The 24629-nt window shown below is 38.5% G+C and overlaps 1 protein-coding gene across 1 annotated transcript in view; it reads right to left on the minus strand.

Moving 5' to 3' along the window:
* The window catches only part of SNTG2 (syntrophin gamma 2), a 232030-nt gene extending 222362 nt beyond the window's left edge, over positions 1-9668 (minus strand). Inside the window, exon 1 of the mRNA XM_042890808.1 lies at positions 9597-9668. Within this exon, the coding sequence (XP_042746742.1) occupies positions 9597-9668 (72 nt within the window). The remainder of the gene's footprint in view (positions 1-9596) is intronic.
* Between the last annotated feature and the right edge of the window lie 14961 nt (positions 9669-24629).

The raw sequence follows: 24629 nt of genomic DNA on the forward strand, positions 1-24629 counted from the left end.
TCTTTCCCTATCTTTTTTCTATGTCCCCTTTAAATACTGCAAGGCTGCTTGCAATTCCTGGAGCCTTGTCTTTTTTGGCCAAATAACTGCAATTTTCCTAGCTTTTCTTCACAGCAGACATGCCCTCTGATCATCGTGGCTCTCACATGAGACATTAGCTCCACATCCTTTTTGTGCTGGGGGCCTCAGATCTGGACGCAATACTTCAGATGAGGCCTCACAAGGGCTGAGCAGATGGGGACAATCACCTCCCTCTCTCTCCTGGCCGCCTCTTGTGATGCAGCCCAGGATACATTTGGCTTTCTGGGATGCAAGCACACACTATCAACTCATGTCCAATTTTTTATCTGTCAGAACCCCCAAGTTCTCCTCAGGGCTGCTCTCAATTCTTTTATTCTCCAGCTTGTATTCGTACTTGGAATTGCCCTGACCCAGATGTAGCAGACTGCATTCGGATATGTTGAACCTTATTCAGGTCACATTCTCAATCTTGTCCAGGTCCTTTTCAATGGCATTCCTTCTTTTTGTCATATCTACTGCACCACTCAGCTTTGGGTTATATGCAAACTTGCTGAGGGTGCACTCAATCCCATTCTCTATGTAATTAATGAAGCTATTAAACAGGTCCCTCAGACTTAAGCAAAACATGCTTAAGACAGATTTCTAAGGTATATGGTTTAGTGGGAAATATTGGTATTAAGTGCACAGTTGGACTGGATGATCTTAAAGGTCTTTTCCAACCTTGGTGATTTTATGTTTCTTTCTTGTTGGAATCAGTACCTTTTCTGAAAAGATCTTTGAAACCAATGCATCCCGCTACATCTCCAACCTTGATGGCTCCAACTGAGTTGTAATGGTGCTATGTTTTCGTTCACGCAAAACATTGAACAAAGAAAATAGCACAACTATTAGATTTCTGGAAGGGTAACTTCAATGAAAAAATTAATTTTTGAAAAGAAAAAGTACAATGGATATATTTAAGTTTCATCTTCCAAAAGTTCTTAGGTAAAAAGGGTGATATGTATCTAAAAAAGGGTGATATGTATCTAACCTGTTATCTATAAACTATATGAAGGCTAAGAAGGGCACATTATGTCCATGGATGTAATTTCTCTAGACAGGAAGAATAAAAAATTAGTGCCTTACAAATCGTAAATTGAATTACTTATAGCAGTAGTTTCATTATAATATTGGGAAAAAGTATAATATTACTACTCCATAATACAGTCCTTGTTAGAAAATAGTATTTTATTTTTTCCTATTTTTAAAATATTACCTATTTCTAGAAAAGAAATAAGAAATAAAAGAAAATATACAGCAGGAATGCACATCTGTTTCAGTAGAATCAAAGACTCCTTTAATGACCACAAAATCCTGAATAACAGACCTAGAGAATTTAGTACTGTAAAGTTACTCTTCAAAGCACACTTAAAAGTGTAATCCTTTTACATAATGTCCTTTTTCTCTTATTTTTTTTTAAAGATTATTCTGTTCAGCACATCCAGCACATACACCATATGATGCACCAGATGCCTTAGTAATTAATCTATCTTTCAAATGAAAATACAATGAATAGTATAAAATAGTGTGTTGATGCAGCAGATAAATAGGCTGATGATTTATGAGTAGAAAAAAACTTTATAAAAAGCTATTGCTACATCACAAAACAAGATTGTTAAGACTGAACTGGAAACATTTCATAGAAATATAAAATATCCTGAGTTGGAAGGAAACAAGAAGAATCACCAAAGTCCAACTCCTGGCTTCACTCAGGACCACCCAAAATTCAAACCCTATGTATGAGAGCACTGTCCAAACTTTCCTTGTACTCTGTCAGATTTGATGCAGTGACCACTGCCCTGAGGAGCCTGCTCCATCCCCACCGCCCTCTGGTAAAGAACCTGTTCCTAACACCCAGCCTGACTTTACACTGACACACTGTATGCTGTTCCCTCGGGTCCTATCACTGCCACAAGAAAGATAAGGTCCTGCCCCTCCTCTTACCTCATGCCGCTACATGAGACCTAATGTGGTCTACATGTAACCACACATTCAGCCTCAGCTGAATCTTCCAGTGGTGTTCCTGACTAAAGGGTGCAAGCGTTGGGGTTCAGGTTCAGTGGTCTCAGCAATGTTCCCTTGGGTACTGTCACTGTCACCACAGAGAACACAGGTCAGCACCTGCACTTCCACTGCTCTCACAAGGAAGCTGTAGGGTTCCATGAGGAATCCTCAGCCTTTTCTCCTCCAGGCTGAACAAACCAAGGGATTTTGGCCACTCCTCATACTTGCAACTCTGGACCCTTTTCCATCTTCGCAGCCCTCCTTTGGATATTTGAACTCTATTCTTAAAATCAATCGATATCATGGATTACTGCACATCCTTATGTTACCTTATGTTACTCAGGGCTCGTGAAGGGTAGCAGAACAACAACTAAATTTTACATTTACTAAAACATTGCATAAAACAGAAGGATATCGTAAAAAAAAAAAAAAAAAAAAAAAAAAAAAAAAAAAAAGAGGTAAAGAAATAGCACAAAATTAGATTATAATTCCTGCTTGAAGAAAATACTTTATTAGTATGGAAGAAACTTACATTTTATTAACACAAACACACTGATAAGTAATTCCTTAAGCCTTTCTAAAAACATCACTTAAAACTGTTAAATGGGATTTGTATGGAAAGATATGTGCCCATGAATTTCCTTGCAGTATCTGGGTCTTAGCTGCAGGCAGTGAAACAAATGAAAAAAAAATAATCTTTGCCTGTTGATGGAACAGCCTTTGCTGAAGAAGAAGACTGCAACATAAAAAGTTTTCGAATATGAATACATCCTCATGATATCTATTGTGAGATCAGTTTTGGTGTTTTCTGCCAATCAACTTAATAGTCTTATGTATGCTTACAGAAGAGCTTTTGTAGAGGAAACAAAATAAAAACTCATCACTATCTCACATGTTACTTAAGACAGTTTTTAATGTGCATGCTTGTTCTTCACTTTAATATATTCATGTAATATACCAGCTATTATATTTTGTAACATAAATCCATTCTCAATGATGTTAAAGTACTACTTCTGATGTACACAAGCAGCAGAAGCAAGTATGCTTTTACTCTTCAGTTAAATGAATGCATATTTTTCAAATAAGTCTATATCCATTATTGGATGGGATAGGATAATGCAAAAGTTATTAAAGCAAAAATAAATAAATAAATAAATAAAAATGGAGATATGGAATAAAATTTTAAAACTGAAAATCATTTTCCATGTAGTTTTCAGTAAAGTTTCATCACATATTCATGAAATATAAACTACTGAAAGACAATATTCTCAATTCACATTTAAAATACAAACAAAACAACAAAAAAAAAAAAAATCCAAAGCCTTAATTAATACTTTTTTTATTTAGCTTCCCCACTGGTAAAGCAGAAATAATAATGCTCACTAACTTGGCATTGTACTCTGAAACTCTGTATGCCACTATTTTTAATTGATGTCTTTATAGGTAGATGATAATAGCCATTAACAGTACAAATCACAATAATAGTAACAAGGAAGCCCTGTCCACCAGCACACATAGCATAGCAAACACACATTTTTTTCTGCTAGCTTCTGAGGAGTATTTCATCACCAAACACAGACTGAGCTTCTCTGAGCCTGACATGAACTCTCTCCACTTACTCCTTTAGTCCTCCTGCAAAACTGGGCATAAAAAGGGATTCTACATCAAGAGTCACAATGACTAAAATTCCATTGTTTTTACAAGGAAGAATAATCAAGAGTTCACAAAGATTTGACACCCACAGGCTTTGGTTTCATCCTTGTTTGGTTAAGTCTGCTGCTGTCGTCCTCACCAAATCAATTAGCCCCTCTGCTATACATCTCTAGCACTAAAACAAGGAACTCAATAGTACTTCAAATCAAGGAAGTACTATGAAACTTGGCTGCTCAGACGCTGGGAAGTGCTTCTGAAGCCTATGAAGAAAGCTCTCTAGCTGTGTTTTTCCCAGCAGACAGCATTATACAGAATATGCCTGGTCACAGGACAAGTTTCTCCTCATTCTTTATTTATATCATGACTTAGAAAACCTATACAAATTGTGCGGAGGCAAAAATCCCAAAGTAACAGGCAAACAGTTGTGCAATTTTGGCATGACAGAGGGAAGCACTGTAAGACTAAAGACTTTATGGTGTTGTACATGGTGTAAACATGCACCATGCCTCTCTAAATACATTGCAAAACCTCAATTGTTTTTCACTGATTTTCCTGCCCAGAACTTCTCTAAACACTACAAACGCATTTCGTCCTTACTACAGTCCGGACTTCACAAGATGATAAACATAATATTGATCAGATTGTGCTGAAGTGTTACAGCTTTTCAAGGTTATATTCTTTAGAGAGTTTTTAAATCTCATTACAAAAATCTGCCTGCTAATATACATAAATAAAGAGCAGCAGAAGGATTCCAGCACGACAGCTCTCACTGGAGTCACAGTGCTTTTTCAGACAGAAAGTTCAGACAACCAGGTACAGAGAAGCTCAGAATATCAGCCTGCCTTCTTTTCAAGAAAACAGACAAAAAGAAATTCATATCATCTCTGGATTACATGAGTGAAACTAACACATGGTGTCTGGAACGAAGCACAGTCTTCGGCCTCTGCTGGATCTAACTATCAGTTTCATCAGTAAAATAAAGGATGAGCAAATCCTTCCAAGTATTTTATTTCAACTTGCATTGTAAATGAATCTTAGCTTCAGATGAAAGTCAGCATCAGCCTTTCTCTCCTTTTGGCAAATGAACTCAAAGAAATAAAACAGCACGCAGAAAGGTAGTACTATAATTTGCTAAATTCCAAATTTCTCTCAAGGTACACATCCATTCTTAACCAATGGAGGGGGAAAAAAAAAAAAAAAAAAAAAAAAGGGCCCTTTAAAAGCTATCTGTTTTTTAAAAGTGTTCACTGCTTCCAGTTTCTCTCTGAGACATTATGGAGAAGAAATGTATAACATTAAGAATGTCCAGGTGGCTCTGGCAGACAGAAGGCCAGGCAGGAGTCAGCACTGCATGCTGGCAGCACAGAGGCAAGCAGCATCAATGCAGATGAGATCAACTTGACTAGTTTTCTTTGCTTAACATTTCCTAGATCACACCCAAACATCACATCAAGTTTTGGGTCCCTTGGTACAAAATGGACCAAGCACAATGGATGGCCACAAAGATGGCTGGAGCACTTCCCATGAGAGGCTCAGGAAGTTTGTTAAACTTGGAAAAAAGATAGCTTTGGGGGACAAGCAGCATCCTCCAGCTTACCATGGGAATGGTCCAGCAGTGCACAAGAATGCCCAAGTAGGTTATGCACTCTCCATCCCTGGCAGTTTCCCAGATGTAATGAGAAAAAACCTTGAATGGCCAAGTCTAAATTTAGGACAGATGCTGTTTTCTGCAGGTTAGACTCACTGACCTCCCAAGGTCCCTTCCACCCTAAGTGAATCGTACTTTTGTATGTTGTTACTGTTGCCATGATGCCACTGATATGCAGCATCAGCTGCCACTTTGCAGGTATGTGTTATGCTCCTTCTGCTGAGCTCTGCTACCACTTCTACTCTCAGCAGTCTCTGCACTCACAAATGAAAGTAATTCTATTTATATTCATCTCATAAAATGTTTAAAACATCAGGAAAAAAAAAAAAAGCTTACAATTTGAAACACAGATCTGAGGTGTAAAGAGAATACCAACATTGTTGTTTTTTTTCCTAAGACATTGTTTTTCAGAGCAGCAGGTGGGAACAAGACTTATTTCCATTAAGATGTTAAAGCCATAATCTTGAATATGATTTTTATCAGTTTGGTAGCTATTTTTATGGAGTTATGTACAGACAGAAGCAGGACTCAGATTTTGTTTTTGAGGGAAGAGATAAAAAATGAAGAAAAATTGTTGAAGAAAAAAAATAGAGGAAAAAAAAAACTTGTATAGTCTAGTTTTAAATAATGTGTTTGGTAAATTTCTTTAATAGAGTCTTCAAACTGTTTTATTCCAGATTTTGAGTGGAAGGCTGGGGAGGGGAGCAAAAAACCACACTTCCCCTATCAGTGAGAAATCAACAAAATTTGCAATGGAAAGTAACTATGAGGCTTCATACAATGGTATACACAGATACCCCTTCTCTATCATGAAGCTTCACCATCTATTCTCATCTCCACATCAGGATGCAAATTCTGTTCAATTCTTGACAAAAATTTCAGAAAGCAGCTTTTGCCCAGCAAGCAACTGCAAAAGAAAAAGACTGTGTGGGTGGAAAAGCTTCAATTAATAAGTATATCCTATGGATTTCTATAGTGATGTGGACAGGCACTTTGGAAATAATTTTAAAACCTAAAGCAATCTAAGTGTAGATATAACTTGAAATTAAAAATAAAAAAATAAAAAAGAAGAAAAGAAAACAGAAAAGCTGAAGCAAGCACTGCTTCTTATGGTCATGGCATACCAAAACACCGGCATGAAACATTAATGGTAGCCATCTATTTCAGAAAAATGGCACGATTGAATGTTGACCCTAAAAAGATGAGTAGGGAAAAGGCAAGAGGCCGATGTTTGTGGTAACACGACACCTAGCGATCACATTGAGGATGTTTCTGTATTGACGGGTGCAAAATCAAATAAAAAAATAAATTCGCCAGGCCTTGCTTTAAAATAAAAATAAAAAATAAAGAGTAAATATTATCATCTCTATCCAAGCACCTAAATTACATAGACATAATGTGGGAAAAAAAAAAAAAAAAAAAGAAAAGAAGAGGAAAAAAAAAAGGAAGAAAGGAACAGAAGATCCACATATGCATTTTGTCCCTTACAGAGATCAGAGTTGGAATAACTCCAGAGCAGAACAACATCCAGTGTTGTATAGTTTCCCAATACTTCTTTCATTTGGGTCTTTGCTGAATAAAGAAATCTACTGATAACTTCCATAAAGAGTAAGAAAAAAGCTTTAAAAAACTTGGTGTGTTAGTTGATGGCATGCAGTATAAATAATGGCATTTTAGCAGAATAGTCTCTGTTCTGAGAAACCACTGACAGGGTACTCATACATAACAATGAGATATATGCCTTTATTTCTTCATTTTAGAAGCTTGTAAGGCTATCACTGCCTTTCACACTTCCAGCAAGACAAAGAAAACCACAGAATCCAACTCATATTGCATCGATGTAAGATTCAGGGAAAACTGTGGCACAGGCACACTGACACAGTGGGTAACTATCCCTAAGGGGTTGGACCTCTTCAGAATTTCTGAGGGGCAAAAAGGGGAAGAGCTATACAAGAAAACTAAGAAGCTCACTACAGATAAAGGAAACACACTCCTTTCTGAAATCAGCTCAATATGAACATGTCTGATCCAGAGGGAGGCAAGTAGCACAAATTACACTGATTGGCAAAACATTAGAGACAATGTCTGACTGAAGCTTTACTTGTGTAGAACAGAATACAAACACAAACTTTAAGGAGCTTATGCAAGAAACAGACTTAAAAGAGCTTATTAGCGTTAAAAATATAAGTATACAAAATATTATAGTACTGTGTTTCAAATCTAGCATGCTATCTTGTATTTAAAAGTGAGCTGAGCTACTTTCCAAGGACTAGTACTTCTCTGCCTTCCTTCTGAAAAGTAAAAAAAAAAAAAAAAAAAAATTAGAATACAGGTACCTTTAAGAACTATGTCTGCCTAATTACCATAACCCCAGACAACAAAATGGGCTCAGCATGCAGTAGTGCAGTAGTTACATCATAACTAGCATAGTTCTATCTTATTTCTGAGAAAAATTCGCAAGACACAGGCAATACACAAATACAAAAATAGTAAGGGAAAATAATTTGGATACCAGTAGTGTTAAAATAATGAAACAAATACTCATCACACCGTTAATCATAAAAGCAAGGTCTTGTTTTTAAGATGCTGAGAATGGCTCATGCTATTCCTTGCACAAGTACGTGGCATCTCTGGGAAGCTATGCAGTTACAAACTCAGTGTATAAATACCTGTCATAAAATGCCACTGTGGAATCTGAAGTCTACATGATTGCATTTAAAATACTCTAGAAAGTGAGGTTAAGCTGTTCTGTGTTCATTGGAAAGAAGCAGCTTGCAGAGCTTTTGATTTACGTTCCTGCTTCTGATGTAGGGTTCAGGTAAGCTGTACGGCCACGAATCTCTGGTTCCCACCACACCTGTCCTTTCCTTCAAAGCCCAGTGCTGCTTCAGGCAATACCGCAGGTGGAAGTCCCACAAATATCAGCAGGAACAGCATGTCCCAGTGGCCTTAAACATATACATTTAACAGAACTACAAGAACACCAGTCATAAATTTCACCCAATGATAGTGATTATGCCTCACTTTTAGTGCTGAAACATTCTGAACTCCCATACAACCCTCCCAGCTGTTAACATTTTAAGTAATTGCTGCACAGATTATTTTTACAGCTCAGGAGCAGGTCTTACAAATTAAGAGCTGTGAAGCAGCTTTAAAACACAGACAATCGTACAGCAGGTTTAATTCAATTCTTTTCTTTTTAATTACAGAAATTCCAAAAGCCAAGAGGTGAATGAATGTGTTGCAAGAGAGACAAACAAGTCAGATGAGTGACACAGATACACAGCCCAAAGTAGCTTGGACAGGACAACAGTTAGTTGCCACAGATTTGTGGCAGCTGTTGCACTTGCTTGTGGTTCCAGGTGTCATTTAATTTCCTTTCCTTCCACACTTGTTCTTCCAAACATCTACTCTCTGATTATGGAGGCTTAAAGAGGTAATGAAATTGCTGTGAAAAGGAAAGCATCTTTAAGCTATACTGCATGGAGCAACAAGCAGGTGGCTTCTGAATGATGCTCAGGGTAAAATATGACGAAGGTGACACAGTTCTTTAAAACCACACAGTTGTAATCACTGAGACAGCTTGAAGGACAGGACAAAGAGTGAATGGGCTGTTTATTTCAGCACCAGTAAACTATTTTATAATAAATGAAACTTTCCAGACAGTGGCTGAAAAATGCTGCAGTTACACTTCCACAGAATAACTGCATGCCAAGAGAAGCGTTACACTAAATCATTAAGTCCATCATTACTTTAAAAGGTACAGAGGACGTACCAGATGACGCTAATTTAATAAATCAAGGACGCTTGAGAACCACCATCAGAGGGCATCATTTATAAATGATGTGCCAAATGCGCTGCCACGAAGTAGCGAGTCTCTCCCAACTCCCCGCTTCCCTCGTCAGCGCGATACCGCACAAGTCGGGACGCAACGAGCCCCCTCCCCGCTTCCTCCCCCGGACCTTTCCTTCCCCCGGACCCCGAAACTTTCCCGGGGCTGAGAGAGACAGCAACCCCGCGTTGAGAGGAGACGCCGGCCGGGCCAGGGCCCGGGGCTGCCTTTCGTTGGCCGGCAGCGTTCCTCCTGCTGAGGGAGGCTGAGGCGGTGCCCCGCTGCTCGCTCCCCTCCCGCAGGCGCCTCCCTCCCTCCCTCTGCGCCGGTGGGAGCTGCCCGACCCGAGCGGCTGCGGGAGTCGGTGCCGGGACGGGCGTGGGAATCGCGAATACTTGCCCAGGTGGGAACGAGGAGGCTGCCGGGGCGCTCAAGCGGTGCGGGAGGCGGCTGCTTCCCCGCCACGCTCATCTCCTCCCATGCAGCTGGCTGGGTCCTTCTGTCAGACGGGCGGCTCGGCGGGACGCGGCGCCTCAGGCATGGAATCCCGGGAGCAAGCGGCGTCGCGGCTCCGCGGGGCGTGCGGTGCCGGGGGGTCGCACCGTACTGCGCTGCGCTCTGCCCCGCCGCCCGGGAGGGGCGGCAGCACGGGCACGGCGGGCGAGAAGGAGGGGTCTCGCCGGAGGCTGGGAGCCAAGAGGGGAGAGGACCGCGGCGGAGGCGCGCTGCCTATTTAACTTCGCTCTTCTCCGGGGGGAAGGCGCCGCCGCTCTCGCTCCCCTCCCCTCCGCGGCCACATCTCCACAGCCGGGCTCTGGGTGCAGCCACTAGCGCTGCTGCGCTCCTCCCCAGCACCGCACCGCGCAGCCCCCCCCCGCGAGCCTCGTCCCGAGCGCGGCGGCGGCGGCGATTTTGGGTTGCTCCCGTCCCGCCCCCCGCCGAGCAGCCCAGGACGGGAACGGGGGCGGCGGAACGGCAGAGGGGAGCGTGCTGCGGGCCCACGCGATGTTCCCCTCGGTGTCGGGGTCTCTCAGTGATATGTAGGTCTCCCGCAGGTATGTGCCCCTCTGTCATAATCTCCAGACCAACATCACCAGGTTTTGTTCTTTCGTTGATCTTTGGCCTTCATCCCAGTGTTTGAGTTCATCACCTGGATAGCCTGGGAAATCAGCTTTGGGGAACTTCATGTGGATCTGTGGTGCAACACCTCACGAGGCTGATGGGAGGGAGATGAGGCGGCGCACAGGACCATGTGAATTGAAAGGGACCCTTAGAGGCCATCCAGTCCAACCCCCTGCAATGGACAAGGACACCTACATCTAGAGCAAGTTGCTCACAGCCCTGTCTGGCCTGACCTTGGGTGTCTGCAGGAATGGGGCGTCCAACACCTCTCTGGGCAACCTGTATCAGTCCCCACCACTCTTATCATAAAAACCTCTTTTCTCATATCCATTCTCAATCTTTTAGTTTGAAACCATTTCCCTTTTCCTATCACAACAGACCCAGCTAAAGAGTCTGTCCCTAAAGGCATTGCTCTAAGGGCTCACTTGCCCCGATTAGCCCATCCTGAGGATAAAAAAACAAAAAACAAAAAACAAAACCCACCATTTATAGTGCTACATGTCTGAAAAAGAAAAAAGTGTTGTTGGCAGTGTGAAATGCTTGAGAACCTGGGCCCCAACCTCATGCAACCACATAAACCCACGTACATGCACAGCGTGCTGACACTGTGAGAGATGGAAGGAAAAAGAACAACCACACAAATGAGCTGCAGCCTGTCAGAGATGGATTGCCCCAGGCTGCCGGGGCTGGGAGTGAGAGGAAGCAGCAAATAACATTGGATGTTCTATAGCTCTGGAAACATCACACCTTCAAGCTTGTATTTTGTAGAAGTTGCAGGCAATGCCCATGCACCAAACATGTTTTGTTGGAATGTACAAACCTCAGCTGGAAAAATAATGTATGAGTAGGGTACTGTTTATTAATGTAAATGTGCTGAGACAATTTTGGAAGGTTGGAAATGTGAGACAGATATTTGCTAGTACGGATAACAGTTTTGCTACAGTTACCAACTTGTTATCACATACAGCTTTTCCTTTCATGTTTCTTCTTCATTCTTTTCTTCCATAAACACAGGATATAAGCAAGGATTAGAAAACAGGTGCAAGTCAGTGTAAATAAAAACCATGTGGCATAGTACTATTATGATGTGCAGGGAATATATATGGGAAATAACTTACAGAGATAAGTCCCTACTTTTCAAAATGTTTCTATTTATCTATAAGCTGTACTTTTCTAAAATTTAAAATTCTTTTCCAATTGGGTACCATCAGTCTTACACACAATGTATAACTTCTTGAGAAGCTTATCTGAAAACTGACAATTGCATAAATGATTTATGTAATGCACTGAAAATTGGGTAACGTCAGACAGCTGAGGAACTGTTAATATTTTGTACTTTGGAGATTTAATGAACACATTTCACAAAATTATACTCTCCTATAGTACTGCTGTACTGAAAGCAAGTAGGTATATGTGATTTGGGAGAAGATTAATAAAAGATAAAGTTATTTAGTATGTTATTTGAGCTAAGCCAATTTGTGATAGCCTGCAAAATTAATTAATTTCAACTAATAAATTTCTTTATTTTTAAGAGACAGTATGATTTCATAGCTTAAGAAACATATGAAATTTTTAGGAGTTGTTAACGTGCTCAGTTTGTTACTAATGCAAAGCTTATATATGGTTTTCCCTTTCCTCTGTCAGTAATTTTTCACTGCATCCCTGATTGTGCAAAGCCTTTGCCTTTGCCATTCCTGAAATACAGTTAATGAATGCTAGCTGTCAAGCAGCTTTTTAATGATGAAAGACTTGTGTTTTTTTTTTCCAGATTATACTATATCCCATAATTTGGGATAGGGCAATTATTTATAAATTTCTAGCCCTTGAGATTTCATTAAAATACTAGAAAATAACCATAAAGTGATCATACAAAAAGAGAGTAAATTCAGAGGATGCAAAACATGTTTTTTGATTAAAAAAAACCATGATTTTCAGTTAAATTCATGATATGAAGTAGTACCCAAAAAGTTTTATTAAAATTAGACTTAGCAGACAGCAAAAAAACTTCAAATCATGTGTAAAGTTTGAATGGAAAGAGCGTTCATGAAAACAGATGCAAACTGCTGAATTCAGAAGCTGTCACATAACAGATCTGTCTGTTTCCTTCTGTTTTCATACATGTTCTTGCATTCTTACATACAAATACACACACAGATGGTTGAAAGCGTGTACTTATATTTTCCAGGAAATGTTACTCTGTCTTGAAAGTATAATTATAATTATTTATGTGTTTACATACAAACAATCACACGGCTACTCAAATCAGGTTGCTATCTTACTACAAAACTCAACATTTGCAGATATTCCACTTCTCATTTTTAGACATTATATTCAGAAAAATACAAGAATCATAACATCATTGGTTCTATCTTAGGTCTTTCCGTAAAGCTTAGCTGCTTTATGAACTTTATTATACTGAATATTTTACTAGCAAAATAAATGCTCCTTCATTTCATTTTGTGGAAAGGTATCTAAGATAAGAGAAAGTAGAATCACAGAATTATAGAGGTTGGAAGAGGCAGAATCACAGAATGGCCCAGGTTGGAAGGGACTTCAAGGATCATGAATCTCCAGTCCTCCCACCACATCCAACCCATCTGCTGAAGCAGGTTTCCTACAACAGTTTGCACAGGAAAGTGTCTAGGTGGGTTTTGAATCTCTCCAGAGAAGGAGACTCTGTAGATCATACTTTTCTAAGGATGTCAGTTTGAAATTTTTAATGTAAAAACTGCATGTAAGGCAAGATAGAAACACTACATGTCCCAGGGAAACTGCAGCCTGTATTGATGAGGAAGCTGCCATTCAACCACCGGTATCCCTCATTTTGTTCAGGTGCTCCACCATGGCACCCTGCTGCCAAAGTCAAAGGCTGACTAGGGCAAACTGGTATGATTTTGTCTGTCACTGCTGAAGGAATGAATATTCCTTCAGCATCAGTCAGGAGCTCAGTATCAGGCTGTTTAGGAGAGTAATTCATCAGTGTACTATGAAAGACAATTAAAAATGGGTGTCTGAGCAACTGGATACCTGAATGAGGTATTCCCAACATGTGTTTATAGAGGGATATTAGAGTGATCAATATATATTCTTACCTCAGAATCAGATGATTTTGGTAACACTGTCAACATCTATGTGTACGCTTCATCACCAGCTGCTGTAAAGCAGCAAAGAGTAAGTAGCAGGCAGGTGGCTAAATGGCAAGTGTTTTGAGTACTACAGAACCAAGTGGGATTTTGATACTCTTTCCTGAAGTTGTTCTTAAGTGCTTGCCTGTCCTTGAAATCTACCAAATGGAGGAGCTGATGTTCTGCAAACTGGTATTTTATGTGTACTCATTCTCTGCAGATAGCAGCATGTCAAGATGTTAAAGCTGTGCCAGTGTGCAAAAAGGACTATGGTATTACTATGTGGCCAAAGAAAGCACAAGGTTGTGAGAGGGAGAAGAACAGAGTTCTGGAAACCTGTTGTAATTACTCACTTTTACCCAGTTTTTTATCCAGTGATTACTTGGCTCCAAAATAATTGCCAGTTCAGAGAAAAGGCACAAGGATATAGAAATCTCTGCTTTTTGGAAACGGTCTGCATCCCTGGAGTACTATGTGACTCTCCTTCCATCTTTTGCTTTTGCTCTGATTTCTGCTTGTAACATTTGGAGCCAGTGTATAACCATAATTGTGAGCTACTTCTCATATGACAAATATATTCATTATTTATATTTCATCAGTATTTGACCAGTGACTCATAAGAACGTAAGTATTAAATTTAGAAAGAAGATGTGATTCACAAAGGCAATCTGGTTGTACACAGAAGCACAGGTAAGTTATAACTGATGAGCAGAGGCAGCATTTTGTGGTTTGAGTAACCAATAAATAAATCTGATAGAAACTTCTCAGTATGTAATTCATGGCCCACTTCTGCCAAAAACCCCTTTGCCTTGTACGCTGAATAATTTTGGGTCTGGTAGACATGATTTTTATAGATTTGTTGACTCATTTGTGGACAACAGAATTAAGAATGCAGTACATTTCTTGAATTGTTCATGTAGCTGCATTACTATACTATATCATTGTGAATCAATTGGCAGCTTATTTTCAAAAAGATGTAGTGCAGCTTTATTTGAGACAGACATGCTTTGTTTCAAAAAAAAAAAAAAAAAAAAAAAAAAGTGTAAGCGGACAATTAGAAAGAATTTTACTGCTGTTTTTATTGCCTGAAAAATGCCAGGAGAGTCTACATTTAATAGTTTCCGTGCAGAATAGAAAAGGAAATAAAATGTTCATTACACTGATAATATCACAGAATCATAGAGTGGCCTGGGTTGAAAAGAACGACAGTGATCATCTAGTTTCAACCGCCTGCTATGGTCAGGGTCGCCAACCAGCAGACCAGGCTGCCCAGAGCCACATCCAGCCTGGCCTTGAATGCCTCCAGGGATGGGGCATCCGCAGCCTCCTTGGGCAACCTGTTCCAGTGCATCACCACCTTCTGTGTGAAAAACTTCCTCCTAATATCTAACCTAAACCTCCCCTGTCTCAGTTTAAAACCATTCCCCCTTATCCTATCACTATCCACCCTCATAAACAGCCGTTCCCCCTCCTGTTTATACACTCCCTTCAAGTTCTGGAAGGCCACAATGATGTCTCCCTGGAGCCTTCTCTTCTCCAAGCTAAACAAGCCCAGTTCCCTCAATGTTTCCTCATAGGAGAGGTGCTCCAGCCCTCTGATCATCTTAGTGGCTCTCCTCTGGACCCGTTCCAAGAGTTCCACATCCTTCCTGTACTGGGGACCCCAGGCCTGGATGCAGTGCTGCAGATGGGGCCTCACAAGAGCCGAGTAGAGGGGGACAATCACCTCCCTTTCCCTGCTGGCCACCCCTTTGTTAATGCAGCCCAGAACACAGTTGGCCTCCTGGGCTGTGAGCACACACTGCTGGCTCATGTTCAGCTTCTTGTCCACCAGGACCCCCAAGTCCTTCTTCGCAGGGCTGCTCTCCAGGAGCTCTTCCCCTAGTTTTTATGAATACCTGGGATTGCCCTTACACAAGTGCAGCACCCTGTACTTGGCTTTATTGAACCTCATTAGGTTTTCATGGGCCCATTTTTCCAGCCTGTTCAGGTCCCTCTGAATGGCTTCCCTTCCATCCAATGTATCGACTGCACCACTCAACTTGGTGTCACCTGCAAACTTGCTGAGGATGCACTCGATGCCATTGTCTGTGTCATTGATGAAGATGTTGAAGAGCACCGGTCCCAAGACCGACCCCTGAGGGACACCGCTTGTGACTGGCCTCCACCCTGGCACTGAACCATTGATCACAACCCTTTGGCTGCGTCCAGCCAGCCAGTCCCTAATCCATCATTAAGTCCATCCTTCAAATCCACACCTCTCCAATTTAGAGAGAAGGATGTGGTGATGGACCATGTCAAAGGCCTTGCAGAAGTCCAGGTAGATAATATCCACTGCTCTTCCTCCATCCCCCGAAGCCATCACTCCATCACAGAAGGCCACCAGATTGGTCATGCATGATCTGCCCTTGGTGAAGCCATGCTGGCTATCTCGAATCACCTCTTTATCTCGTATGTTCCTTAACATAGCTTCTAGGAGGATCTGCTCTGTAATCTTCCAAAGAACAGAGATGAGGCTCACTGGCTTGTAGTTCCCCAGATATCCTTTTTCTACTTTTTATTCTACAGCAGTGCAAAAATTGGCTATGTGCTCTGGCACCACAAAATATTCTTTCTCTCTGTTTTTTAATCTACTATTTCTCTAGCTTTTCAGCTGTAAAGTTTATAGTAGTATGTTTAAGGTATTGAGGAAAAGTGCCAAATATTCATGTGAAATGACTGTTTCCAAAGACATTTAACTATCTTTACCAAATTCTTTGTAACTCCATTATTATTATTATTATTATTATTATTATTATTATTATTATTATTACACTGTTGTCCAACTACACAGTTAAACAAATAAATTATTTGGTAATTTTTTTTTCCTGTGTTCACACATAAATTAAACACAGAGATCAAAATAAAGGCAAGCAGGAATTTTTTATACATTCCTGTACTTCAAGCAGCTAATCAAAGGCTTTTTAGTACACCTAACAACAAACTAGAATTTTTCAGGAACTGCTGTGGCAGATCATGGGTTTGTTTAACTGTTTAACTATAACAGTAAAATTGCCAAAGAGTTAGGGAGCTATCACCCAACTTGGTTTTGCTTTAGCTTAACACTGACTCTGCAAATGTATGGGCTGAGTGGTGGTCTGGAAAAACAAACAAACAACAAGTGATCATTGTGCAACTACACTGAGGCAGGGTGTTCAGGAACTATCTATAAAAACACAACCTGTAGCAGACACAAGAGCAGAGAGAAAAGCAAGATCTAAGTCCTCCCAGCAGAGAACTCAGGACACTGGTCACTCAGTGCAAACATTTCTTCTTCAAATGAGGCTGGCAGGATCAATTTTAGGATCCAGAAGGTCTTGAAAGGTTAAACATAACAGTGAAGTAGGGTTAGATTGCAGAAAGTCACTATGTAACAGCTGGAAGTATAAGATTAATGGGGATTAGCAATAATTGGATAATTTGGAATACATTTGTTAGTAACATTGTAACTGGGTTAATAATATGTCTTTGTTGTACTAGACTGCCAAGACACTAATTACACTAGTGATACATTCATGGCTCTGCATATGACAAGTGTTCTGTAAGCCGCAATAAATTGCATGAGGTTTAATGCAGCAAAGTGGAGGACTACGTAGCCAACAAAAGCAAATCCTTATGGACTTGCTGAAAATCTGAGACAGAGATTGCAGAACAAGAGCTTCGTGAAGTCTCCGTTTCATTGATTAGGAGAAATAAATGGAAGAACCTGTTTTACGTGTCCTTTGGCCAAGGAGCAGAGTCCTATGCTTCCTCAGTGGAGTGAGAAGCTTAGAATTTACAGAGGAGCCAATAAAGCTCAAAGAACTAAACAAAGCCCTATAACTGTAGATGGGATCAAATGTACAAAAGGAATAATAAAGCTCAAGGGTGTAACCAACCTTACTGCTGTACATAGAAGGAAATAAAAACCTGTGAGTTTTTCTTTGGTTTGGTTTTGTTGCTTTTTGTTTGTAGGGTTTTTTTGTTTTGTTCTGTTTTCCAGAGTTTATCATTTATTATAAGAAATCTGAAGAAATTAATGAGAGACAGTTACTCACTTTCTCTCATGAACACTCAAATGCACACACAGGTGACCTGATTCTGTCCTGATGTCAGAAGAACTGTTTTTCCTGAAGTAAAGACCTAAAAGTGTCGCATACTATGACTGGAGTTAAGAGAAAGTAAGCAAACAAATCCCCATTAATGCTCTTCTTTACTGAAATTACTCAGAAGTAGAAATAGAAGCTCACCAGTTTGTTCTCATAGTGCTTACTTGTCTTTCCCCAGAGAGACTGTTGAGTTGATTGTACAATGAGGACCAAACCCATTGGACAAGGATTTGTTGTAAAACTTCCTCAGAAGCTGGAGGAGAGTTTATGAGGTTGCCTTCCTCTGGGAAAAGGTGGTGATGGCTCGTGTCTGGCCATTTCACTGGGTGCTACCTCTGGCAATAATAACTTGTGAGGATCTGTATCATATAACTCTAGTCCATGAGCTTCCCCATGTGGCACTTTGCAGTCTGTGAACAGTCTCACCAAAATAATCTACTGTAAAGGGAACCTATTTCACTTCCCATATAACCGAAGAACTGTGTTAAACCACCTGATGTTAAAGTGTTCAAAGACATTTTATGGAGAAAATCAGAAACTCAGGAGAGTGTGTGCTGTACTACATATAGCACATAGCATTGCTTCCAAAGCATGCATGTTTTTATGTTTTTTCCCCAGTTCCTAGTAACAGAGGCTGTTCTGATGATACAAGAAGTTGAGCACCAGACTAGCACCAAATGTGAGTCTTCTCATAGTTTCACAGATTTCATTCTCATATGGCAACAACCAGAATGGAGTCTTTGAGGTCTAATGAGCTGAGATGACAACTACATTCTTTATTGAGCTGTATCCATACATCTCCCAAATGACAGACAGCTGAGAACACTGTGGATTTGCAGTATTGATAGGCAGTGAAAGACCCCCAGCATGTGTTTCTCCAACAAGTCAATCCAAACATTACTTACCTGTCAGCAAGTCATTCTTGCACTGTTACTCAGGAAATTGCATACTTCAAGCAATGATAATCCAAATGTGTTATCTTTGTTTTGTACAAGTATATTTTCTCTGAGGTTGTCAGTTTTCCTCAGTTCCATCTAATGAAACGCTACCCCACTTGTCTCCAGTTGAAGACATTACAATGTCTTGCATTAATAGTAATTGGAGAAACCAAAAATAATTATACACAATAATCTTAGTGCCCTAGTGAAAGCAGTAACTCAATCAAATATATATTAAGTAGAAATAACTTTTAAAAAAAATCTGGGGAAGAAAAAGTCATCAAATTCAGTGTTTTGTCTGAGATGTTCTCAGACTTTCACCATTTTAAGTATAAGACCTGTATTCATTATCCTGCAACTACATGGATATACTGTACAAGGAATGTAAAACCATGTGGGTTTTCTAGATCCCCGGGTGGGATCTGGATGGTAGAAGTAAGGCTTAGATACAATTTTGAGTATTTGATATCACAGCAGAGGTTTAAATTCAATCAATATATAAAAGAATGTCTATAATCCTATTACTTGCTTTATTTCTTCCCATCTTTCCATGGTTTCCTTAACAAAATTGGCATGCTCGATGAAAGATTTGTTGCGTTCACTTCCATTGCTTTTCATAGCTTTTTTTTTTTAAATGTTCTGAAAGACAACAGATAAAATTAGCCACTAGTCAATTGATTCTCTTATTGTCAGAGGTGAACTGTTTACTCTGAATTCCTATTAACTTTCATGTCCAAGATAGTTTACAATGAGCTTCAGTGAGATGAAGATCCAGCTGTAAATGTAATATTTTGTGTAAAAGTGCTGTTATTATTCTGTTCAAATCAGTAGTCTCATTCCCATAGACTTAATTTTAATTAAGCAAAAAAACAAGTATTTGGTTAAAATAACTTGCATGTAATTATAATCTTATGTTTTATATATATATATTAATTGATCACTCAGAATACTGAACTCTTCTAATTCTGTTTTCAGCTGTTTGTGATCTCTTACCAATTATTGGCTCACTTTTATTTTTAACACCAATTGGAATATATGGATTTAGGGCAGGTCTGAAATTCAATCCAATTTAGCATGTATGAATGTACAATAAACTGGAAACCAGAAAAGTGAAGAATTATCCACTCATTAAGGATATAATACAAAAGCCTCTGTGAATGTTTTATGTAAGGGAATCATTTGGGCAAGAGGTAATTTTTACGTGAGCTTCTCTTTCACTTAGGATTTATCTACTGAAGAGTGAAAGGGGATCATATGGGCTGCTGTTTGTATTGTAAACCACAAATACTGTTGCAGAACAGTTGACAGCACTTTTATTTTTCTTTTGTTTCCATGTTTCTATCATTACTCATTCTTTATTTTTTTCCTACTTCTCCTTTCAAAGCCAAATATTCTATCTTTGGTGTTGTAAATTAAGGAGCTATTTTAATCTTCTATTGCAAAATTTTAAAATGAATGAATACAGTGATATGTCTACTTGCATTAACATTGTGGTAGAAATAGAAGGGAAATTGTTTTTCAAAAGCTTGAGTGTGTTCTTGGCTCCACTTATATTTTTTGTGCCCAGAGTAAAGCAGTGTCATGAAAGATGAATCTGCATTGATAATGAAGTGTCATAATAGTATTTTTAAGGAACTGTAGATCTGTGAAATCATTCTGAGATACTTAACAGTTCAAGATCTACCTGAAGACTCACATTTTATATAGTTAGGACTAACTCAAAGTGCCAAAGTGAAGTTTGGCTCTATGCCCCTACAAAGGAGAATAACCAAAGAGACTCCAGTTCAGATGGTAAAATACAGTATTAAAAGAGTAATCAAATGTCATTTGGAATTGAAATTTTCTGTCTGTGAATTGTAAGACTTCAGTGTCTGTCATTTGTGACATATAGGCAGCAGTCATTTGCAGCAGAAATTGATTGTAGAAAAAAAATAAAACTCAATATGTGGCAGAGAAGAATAAAACCATTCTTTTTCTCCTGATGAAATCTGTGATAACATATTTAAATGTAATTCCAAAATTCCAAGGCAGTTTTGAGAAAGTAACATTCAGTACATGGAGAGCTGAAAGAATAATCTTCTCGCTTAAGAAACTGTTATGGACTTCTTGGGTACTGGTAGCCAAACATTTATTTTTCTCAATTTCCCTATTTTTCCTCCGTACAATTAAGGTAATTAAATATGTCATTTTTATTTGTTTTTTAATTGGAGGAGTCTTAGTGAGAGAAATAAACTAAGAATTTTGAGGAACAAAACTAATTTCGGGGAATAGCTAACAGAATTAGGTCAAGACTTATTCTTTTAACTAGTACAGAAATCTCTGAGGCATCTAGTACTTATCGTTTTACATTTATGGAAGAATATGAACAAAAATCAATAATGGATTATGTAAAGAGAGAAGACATTAACTTAGTCTGTGTAAAATTGCGGAGAAACAAAACAATGTTAAATATGATGAATTACTAAGTAAAGTCATATGAATCACCCAGCAAAGGATCCATCTGTTTACTTTCAGCATGTATCGTGTATATGTATCTAACCTGGAAGGAAAGGTTTTGCAAGGTGAGAAAGCCTTTTCAGTTTTAATAATTATATATGGGTCCAAAGCTCTACAATGAAAGTAATTTGGTGATAGCACTTGATTGAGAAACTTTCTGCATCTATCTTGTGTTTTCAACTCTTTGGCTTGTGCCAAAGCAATTTTGTTTGTATTGCTGAAGTCTGTGTCTCTGGACAACAAATTACTTGTTAAAGGGGAATGAGATGCTAGAGGGATGGATAGAACAGAGACTCTCCAAAGTCAGGATTGCTAATAAATCCCTCATAAAGTTGTCACTTGAGACAAGCTATTTGAGTATGTCTCAGGAAACAGAAGATTTGAAGGGCTGCAAGTAAAACAAGCAAACAAACCAAACCAAACCAAACTAAACAATGACAACAACAAACAGCAAATTAATATCCCCTAATATTCCGTCACCCCTTGAATTTTCCTGTTATGAATACACAAACAGTAATGTATTGAATATGGTATAAAGAGAGATTAGCTGTAAGGAACTTATGCCTGCACAATATATGTTTCAAGGAGCCTAATTCTTGTTCCATCCAAAACATCATCATCTTGAATGAATATCTAATTGCAGATCAAGCACTCCAAAAAGAAGACCCACAGATGGTAATTAATAAGATTTACTTTAAAAGTGAATACAAATTTATATGTATATGCATATATATGTATTGCTCTTCCAATTCTTTCCTGAGAAAGTATCAATTTCTTGCACTTTGCTTAGAGCTTTCTTGTAAGGTAGAGGAGTAGTAAAGTAAAAGAGAAGTAAACAGCACACCAGTGGCAACATTTCATGCTCAATATAACCTCAGAGAAAAGTACAGAATATATTAGTAAAACTCTAAGCTTGTCTGAAATTGCATGATGACCTGAAAACCTGGTTTCTGCTCTGTTCTTGACTCGGAAGAGAATTCAAGGGTCAAGGGGGCTGCCTTTTGTTCACTCAGCATTATGGTATTTGAGGGGCTCTGACTTTGAACTGCCTAAAAGAAAAATATCTGGAACAATCTTGTTACTCTGTTCTTCAGCCTCTAAGTGCAACCTGTATTTTGTTATATCAAGGCTTAAAAATGTGATATCACCCTGAATGAAACAGACATGATCACTTAGGTAAGTCATCTCAATAAGAATACATAACTACTTCTTCATACATTTCTGCAGTTGGTGTGGGGCAAAGATGAGGCAACGTATCTTTCCAGGTTGATTTAGCAGGAATTTATGTGAACCTCACATTTATTTGTAGTGAGTCAGTCATCTGTGCTTTTAAGAATTTATTCATGCAGTACAGTAATTCATCAACACTTTTTCCTGTCACTGGGATTTTCCTAAAATATTTGTGTAGCTGCCAACATCAAAGATTACTCCTGAAATAAAAGATCATCCCATTTCATAGCAGAAAGAATTAAAACATCAAAGTTTGCTAGTGGTTCAGTATATTCCTATGTTAATTTTTCATGCCTGACAGAAATGCCTTCATAGGTCAGAATTTTGAAGCTTTTCCAGAAGGAGCAGTTTGCCTTACAGAAATGCAGAATAATTAGCGCTTTCATAATTAATCTATTAGGTAAATATCCTAAAGAGTTGATGACACATGTGCCAAATAATTTGATGTGATGAAGAAACATTTGTTTAGTTTTAAACTAAAGAGAACAACAAAATCTTGAGTACATCTTTGCTCTCGAAAGTTTGTTCTTTATAGCATAACAATGTGACTTGGTGTATCCCAAAAGGAAGTCAACAAATAACATCAGGCCATTCTCCTACACAAAGGTCAGATGACATCGTGGGGAAAAAAAAAAAAAAAAAAGATACAAACTTTTGTTTGTAAGCAAAACAAGCAAAAAAAAAAAAATCCTTTACAATAAAGAAACCTAGTATTATTAACTTAAATTCTCCATTGTATCAAATAGGTCAGCACTAGTCCTAACACGTATAGTTTGGTAAACTTTTTAATGCAGTTGTCCCGCTTATGTTTCAGAGCTTCAAAATAAAATACAACTAAAATTTTTGTGTATCTGTTTGTATTTGAAGCTTTTCAAATGACTCACCTTTTGCCTCATTGCGATCAGTAAGAAGTGACAAATAAAATTCAAGGCCAATAATCAGATGCAAATCAATTTACTATAAAAATTTCACTGGAATCTGATATTTCCATTAAATATTAGAATTACTAAGTAAATTCATCAACACCATCCTTTACAGTGAGGTTTAAAAAAGGCCAAATTTTCAAAAGTTTTCTCTAATTTGCCAGCTCAATTTTAGTGTATTTTACACAACTTCTCTGTTTGAATCTACAAATTAGTTTTAAACTGTGACACAAACTTATGTTTAGTTTGTGCGATTAGTACTTTGAATGAGTACTTCATCATAAAAAAAAAAACATTTTAGAAGGTGTGTTTGGAAACCCAGTATAGCTACAATGTTATAGACAGTACATTGTACATTAACATTGTTTGTGATTGCTCTGCAATTTATCTTGAATCAGAACTGCCATGATAAAAAAAAAGTTCCTCCCTTGAAATTTCAGTGTTATTATTGAAAAATTACTTCATCTCATTTGCTGACATTATTGCAAATCTTTATGTTATAGTAGTAATAACTGAGATCTAAAATGTAATGACTGTTTGTTATTCTGTTCTCTACATTCTGCCTCAGGTGAAATAGCATATCAACTTGTATAAACTGAAAAACCAGGAGTGCCATACAGAAGTTTAAAAACTGGCCACTGAATTATCTAAGATTAAATCAATAGGAAAAAAAAAAATAGAAAATGTGACATAATTTATTACTCTATTAGGTAGCATTTTCAAATAATCACCCTAAACATAATTCCTTTTTTATTTAGTCGGTTACTTTTGCTTGGAGGTACTATTGCAACTAGATCCCATTGCCAGGTCAGACTTGGTAACACTCAGAATTGCAATCCATCCAAGAACTTTGTCATCTCCATCTTTGGAGCATGCATAACACCTTGACATAAGCAGGCAGAATTCTAGTTATGAGTTAAACCAGCAGTGAAAAAGAGAGAATGTATGTACAATATCTGTGCCTTGCAATCTTTCATTGTGGCAGAATGCCTTTTAAAAACCACTGTCTTTTTTTTTTTTTTTTTTTTTTTTTTTTGTAGGAGAGAAAGGAAGTGAAAAGCACCAACAATTTTATTTATTTATTTATTTATTACATGGGATGTTGCCTCTGCTTCTGCTGCTGCTGCTGATAGTGCTTGTTTTCTGGCAGCATAATAACATTTTTCTCAGCATTACAACAAGCAGCAATGCTTAATGATGAACAGAGTATCAAATGGTAAAAACAAGGATTTTAGGCCTCTATACCTGCAAACTTGCAGTCATTTTAAATCTATCTCATTTGATGGATTTAGAATTACTTAAAAACTTGTAAAAGTAGTCAAACAAACTAAAGAACATTTGTTTTTCTCTACCTTCAACCTACTTTCCAGTGTAGCAAAAAATATATATTTGTGTGTGAGAGAAGATTTGCAGGGACTTTATTTTTCCCCTTTGGTACACAGAAGCTCAGGTAAACAGCATCTGTAATATC

This window comes from Lagopus leucura, unplaced genomic scaffold, assembly GCF_019238085.1.
Source record: "Lagopus leucura isolate 7727_CA_CO unplaced genomic scaffold, USGS_WTPT01 Super-Scaffold_73, whole genome shotgun sequence".
In the NCBI taxonomy this organism is placed as follows: domain Eukaryota; kingdom Metazoa; phylum Chordata; class Aves; order Galliformes; family Phasianidae; genus Lagopus; species Lagopus leucura.